This window comes from Colobus angolensis, unplaced genomic scaffold (genome assembly GCF_000951035.1).
Source record: "Colobus angolensis palliatus isolate OR3802 unplaced genomic scaffold, Cang.pa_1.0 Scaffold293, whole genome shotgun sequence".
In the NCBI taxonomy this organism is placed as follows: Eukaryota; Metazoa; Chordata; class Mammalia; order Primates; family Cercopithecidae; genus Colobus; species Colobus angolensis.
The window spans coordinates 2,330,888-2,337,236 of record NW_012116188.1 but is presented as its reverse complement, the minus strand read 5'-3'; the positions used below and the strand labels follow the sequence as shown (position 1 = coordinate 2,337,236).

At 39.7% G+C, this 6,349-nt stretch overlaps 1 protein-coding gene across 1 annotated transcript in view; it reads right to left on the bottom strand.

Annotated features, from left to right (window-relative positions):
• PTCHD3 (patched domain containing 3) overlaps window positions 1-6,349 on the bottom strand; it is an 18,704-nt gene that overhangs the window by 10,197 nt on the left and 2,158 nt on the right. The window contains exon 2 of the mRNA XM_011949230.1: window positions 5,841-5,962. Coding sequence (XP_011804620.1) covers window positions 5,841-5,962 — 122 coding nt within the window. The remainder of the gene's footprint in view (window positions 1-5,840; window positions 5,963-6,349) is intronic.

Genomic DNA, 6,349 nt, shown 5'->3' with positions numbered 1-6,349 from the left:
ATAAATATGTCTGGCTACACAAAGGACTCATGTAAGGTGCTCCTTTCTGTTTTGCTTAACTCAAAACTCAGGTTGAAAAAGGTGGCAAACATTGCAACCTGAATTAACAACCCTCAGAGGGCTGGGGCAAGAGATTACACCCCAAATGTACAAAACACTAAGACAAAAGATGGGGAGCATTTCTCTGAGAATTTAGGACATTGAATAGCAACTATGCATACTGGGGAATTTAGAAAGTTACTATAAACAGTAACTAACTTGTATGAAGAAATAAAAATATCCAGTAAAAGGAAATGCATGGACAACTATAAAAGCAAGTATTATTGTATTTTTGGTTGTAACTCCACATTTTATTTTCTATAGAAGTTAAAAGACAAATGCATTAAAAATAACTGTAAATCTATGTTACAGGGCATACAATATATTAAGGTGTAATTTGTGACAAAGAGGAGAAGAGGTTCTAATATGGTTTTGGATTAAATTGGTATCAATTCAGTACAGACTATTTTAAATTTAGGATGTTATATAAAATCCCCATGGTAATCACAAAGAAAATCTCTAAAAATATCACAAAAGGGGATGAAAAGAGAATAAAAACAGCTCACTAGAAAAATATAAACTAATCATAAAAGAAAGCATAATGGAATGTCACTGTGATAGAAATCTTACCTGGTGCAGTATAATTCCCAAGTGTATTGTATACCAGAAAAGCAAAAAAAATGCAATGTGGCGGCCAGGCGCAGTGGCTCACGCCTGTAATCCCAGCACTTTGGGAGGCCGATACGGGTGGATCACGAGGTCAAGAGATCGAGACCATCCTGGCTAACACGGTGAAACCCCGTCTCTACTAAAAATATCAAAAATTAGCTGGGCATGGTGGCAGACACCTATAATCCCAGCTACTCGGGAGGCTGAGGTAGGAGAATGGCATGAACCCAAGAGGCAGAGCTGGCAGTGAGCTGAGATTGTGCCACTGCACTCCAGCCTGGGCGACAGAGCCAGACTCTGTTTCAAAAAAAACAAAAGGAAATGTGGCTAGGCATAGTAGCTCATGCTGCACCCACCAGTGAGGGTGGCTCACAATGTAATCCCACCACTTTGGGAGGTTGAGGTGAGAGGATCACTTGAGGCCAGGAGTTCAAGGCCAGCCTAGGCAACACAGCAAGATCCTGTCTCTACAAAAAATAATAAAAATTAGCCAGATGTGTTGGCCTGTGCCTGTAGTCCCAGCTACTCAGGAGGCTGAGGTGGGAGGATTGCTTGAGTTTAGGAGTTCAAGGCTGCAGTAAGTTACAATTTTGCCGCTCCACAGCAGCCTGGGCAACAGGGAAAGACCCTGTCTGAAAAGAAAAAAGAAATGTGAAAAAAATAAAGCATAATAGAGGAAATGAAGGACAAAAAAGTTATAAGACAGATAGAACATAAAAAAGTTAAAAGTTCTTTCTTGTCAGCAATTACCTTAAATGTAAATAGATTAAACTCTCCAATCAAAGACAGGTTGGCAGAATGGATAAAACAACATGATCTAACTATATGCTGTTTACAGACTTACTTTATCTTCAAAACTATAAGTAGATTGAAAGTATATAAAAAGATACTCTACACAAATAGTAACCAAAATAGAGCAGGAGTGGCTACACTAACATCAGGCAAAACAGACTTAGAGACAAAGGCGTACATTATATATTGATAAAAGGGTCAATTCCCCAAGAAGCTACAACAACTGTAAACATGTGTGCACTGCATAACAGAGACCCAAAATATATGAAGTAAATATTGACAGAAATGAAGGGGGAGATAGAGCGCTCTACAATAATAGCTGGAGAGGACTAGGCGTGGTGACTTACACCTATAATTTCAGCACTTTGGGAGGCTGAGGTGGGTGGATCACTTGAGGTCAGGAGTTTGAGACCAGCCTGGGCAACATGGTGAAACCCCATCTCTACTAAAAATACAAAAATCAGGTGAGCATGATGATGCACACCTGTAATCTTAGCTACTCGGGAGGCTGAAGCAGAAGAATTGCTTGAACCTGGGAGGTGCAGGTTACAGTGAGGCAAGATTGTGTCCCTGCACTTCTGCCTGGGTGACAGAGTGAGACTCCATCTAAAAAAAAAAAAAAAAAAAAAAGCTGGACAATGCAATATACCACTTTCATCAATGCATAAAACATCTGAGCAGAATATCAATAAGGACACAGAGAAATGAACAACACTACAAATGACCCTATGGAAATATATAGAAGACTCAACCCAATGACACAGAATATACACTCTTCTTTAGTGCTTATGGAACATTCTCCAGGATAGATCATACATTTGACTATAAAACAAGTCTGAACAAGTTTTAAATGACTGAAGTTATACAGTGTATGTTTTTCTAACCAACAATAGAATAAAGCTAAAAATCAACAATAGAAGGAAAACTGGAATATTAACAAATCTACAAAAATGTAACAATACACTATTAAACAATCAAGGGACATTAGAAAATACTTAGTTAAGAAGGAAAATGAACACACAGTGTAACATAACTTATGGGATACAGTGATAATAGTGCTCAGAGGGAAATTTATAGCTGTAAATAGTTACATTAAAAAGAAAAAAGATTTCAAGTGAATAACTTAACACCTTGTGGATCTAGGGAAAGGAGGGAAAACCAAACCCAAAGCTAACAGAGGTGTCTTAGTCTGTTCTGCCCACTGTAACAAAATAGACTGAGAAACTTATAAACAACAGAAAATTGCTTCTTACAGTACTAGAGGCTGCGAAATCCAAGGCCAAGGCCAAAGATTTAGTGTCTAGTGAGGGTTTGCTCTTTGCTCCACAAATGGTGCCTTCTTGCTATGTCCTTACATGGTGGAAAGGGCTAATAAGCTCCCTCGGAATTCTTTTTAAGAGTATCAGTCCCATTCTAATCACCTCTGAAAGGCCCACCTCATATTACTATCACACCAGGAATTAGGTTTCCACATAGGAATTTTGGGAGGACACAAACATTCAGGGCACAGGAAAAAGGAAGGAAAGAATAAAGATTAGAACAGAGGTGAATACAGAATAGTAAAACAATAGAATGAATCAATCCAAAAGTTGGTTACTTGAAAAGATCAACAAAATTGATTAAATTTTACCTAGTGTCACAAAGAAAAAGAGAAGACACAAATAACTAAAGCTGACACGAAAGTGGAGACGTTACTACTGACCTATAGAAAAGTTTATAAGAGAATATTATCAAAAACCATATGTCAACAAACTGGATAACCTAGATGGAATGCATGAATTCCTACAAAAACACAAATGATCTAAACTGACTTAAGGTGAAATAGAAAATCTCAAGACCTGTAACAAAAGATTAAACCAGTAATAAAAAAAAACTCCCAACAAAGAAAAGTCCAGGACCAGATTTCACTGATGAATTCTACCAAACATCTAAAGTGGAGGTAACAGGAATCCTTCTCAAACTCTTCCAAAAAATTGAAGAGGAGGGAACATTTCTTAACTCACTCTGGGAGACCATCATTACACTGATACAATGCTAGACAATGACATCATTAGAAAAGAAAACTACAAACCAATAGCTCTCATGAATATAGGTGCAAAAGTCATTAACAAATACCAGTAAGTCCAATCCAAAGCATATTAAAAGGATTATACATCATAGTCAGCTGGGATTTATCCCAGAAAGGTCATTGGGAGAAAGTCAATCAATGTAATATACCATATTTATAGAACAAAGGACAACAACCACATGACCATCTCACTAGATGTTTAAAAGGCACTTGACAAAATCCAACACCCTTTCATAATAAAAACACTAAAAAACTAGGAATATGAAGGAAAACTCCTCAAAATAGTAAAGGCATTTATAAAAATAGTAAAACTAACATCATGCTCAAGGGTGAAAGAATGAAAGCTTTCCTCTAAGATCAGATCAGATCAGAAACAAGACAGAAAAGATGCCCCACTTTCCCCATTGATATGCGATGTTGTACTGGAAGTTGTAGCCAGAGCAATTAGATAAAAAAAATGTATAAATAAAAAGCATCTAAATTGGAACGGAAGAAATATAACTCTCCCTCCTCAGCGATCACGATTGTATACCTGAAAAATACCAAAGAATCCAGAAGAAAACTACTAGAGTTAATAAATTCAGCACAACTTCAGGATACAAGATCAACACCAAAAAATTAGTTGTACTTCTATACATATGCAATAAACAATCCAAAAAGGAAATCAAGAAAGCAATTCCATTTGAATAGCTCTAAATGAATGAAACACCTAAGAATAATTTTAACCAAGGAGGTTGATTTGCTTTCCAGGAAGCTGATTTGCTTTCTAGGAAGCTGATTTGCTTTCCAGGAAGCTGATTTGCTTTCCAGGCTCACCAGGGTGAGTATTAAAGGACCAGCGAGTAGGCAGGGCTAGGAGCAAAACTGCAGGTTTATTTTTTGGTCAGCCAGCTTTGTGGGGGAGGGGTGAGGTCCATCGGTCTCCAGCAGGGGAGGCCGGGGGAGTCACCTGGTGGAGCTCTGGGGCGAGGTTCCTACGTCCGCACACGAGCAGCGGCCAAGGAAGTTCGCACCACACGCCTGCCGGGAGCGGCTTTTATGTCCTGGGCCTGGGAGTGGGAGGGCAGTGGGTGGGACATAGGCGGGTCAGGGGCCGGGTGGTAGGCGTGGCTAGGTGGGTTCCGGTTTTTCTCTGTCGGAGGTCGGGTCGCGCCTGCCCAGTCGACCTGTGTCCTTCCCGGGGGCGGGAAAGTTGACGGTGAAGAACCCGGAACTGCGCCATCTTGCCTCCATTCGTCCAAACAGAGGTGAAGGATCTGCACACTGAAAACTACCAATCAAGGTAAAAGAAACTTAAAAAGACCTAGATGAATGGAAAGATCCTTAGTTCCTGGGTTGGCAGACTCAATATTGCTAAAATGCCAGTCCTACTCAAAACAGTCTGCAGATTCAACACAATCCCCATCAAAATTCCAACAGCCATTTCCCCCCCGGAAATAGAGAAGCTGATTCTTAAATTCATATGGAATTGCAAGGAGTCTCGGATGATCTATGTAATCTTGAAGAAGAAGAAGAAGAAGAAGAACTTGAAGGAATCAGTATTATTCAGCCATAAAACGCAATGGAGTTCTGATACATGCTACAAGGATGAACCTTGAAAATATTATGCCTAGTGAAATGAGCCAGTCACAAAAAGACAATTATGTGATTCCACTATATGAAATCTTTTTTTTTTTTTTTTTTGAGGCGGAGTCTTGCTCTGTCGCCCGGACTGGAGTGCAGTGGCCGGATCTCAGCTCACTGCAAGCTCCGCCTCCCGGGTTTACGCCATTCTCCTGCCTCAGCCTCCCGAGTAGCTGAGACTACAGGCGCCCGCCACCTCGCCCAGCTAGTTTTTGTATTTTTAGTAGAGACGGAGTTTCACCATGTTAGCCAGGATGGTCTCGATCTCCTGACCTCGTGATCCGCCCGTCTCGGCCTCCCAAAGTGCTGGGATTACAGGCTTGAGCCACCGCGCCCGGCCTGAAATCTTCAGGAAAATTCACAGAGACAAAGTAGATTAAAGGTTAACTGGCACTGGGTGGGGGTGGTGGTGGTAGTGATGGGGAATTTATTGCAAAATGGTAACAGAGTTCCTGTTTGGGATGATGTAAAATATTTGAAAACAGATAGTTGTGATGGTTGCACGCCAGTGTGGATGTAATTAATGCCACTGAATTGTACACTTAAGAATGGCTAGAATAGCATATTTTATGTGATATATATTATAATATTTTACCACAATAAAGTATTTTTCATAAAAGAGATTTAAAAACTAATCAAAGCTTTTTACCTAAAGCATGACGTGACTGCAAACAGAATGATGAGAACATATGCCAGGTGAAACACAGGGATCACAGTCATAGAAGTGGCCTGAAATTCCAGTTGTCTGGAAAGCGATGTAAAGTGGACCACCTGCCACAAAAATATACTTAGATAAATAACTTTTAATTACAACATTTGTGTGTGAGTTACAAAAGCTATTGAAGCACTTTATTTTAGTGATGAAACAATATGTTGAAATTCAGCAAAAGATAAAAATACATGGATTATTACTTCAGAATAGAGAAAACAATGTCAATTTGCTTCTTTCCACACATCTATGGATTCCCCAAGTTTCTTGCAAATTCAAAGTTTAAATAAAACTCCTGAATAAACAAAATCTGAATTTTATAAAAAAGAAAAAACAAAAAGGAGCTCTTGGCTGGGCGCAGTGGCTCACGCCTGTAATCCCAGCACTTTGGGAGGCCGATACGGGTGGATCACGAGGTCAAGAGATCGAGACCATCCTGGCTAACACGG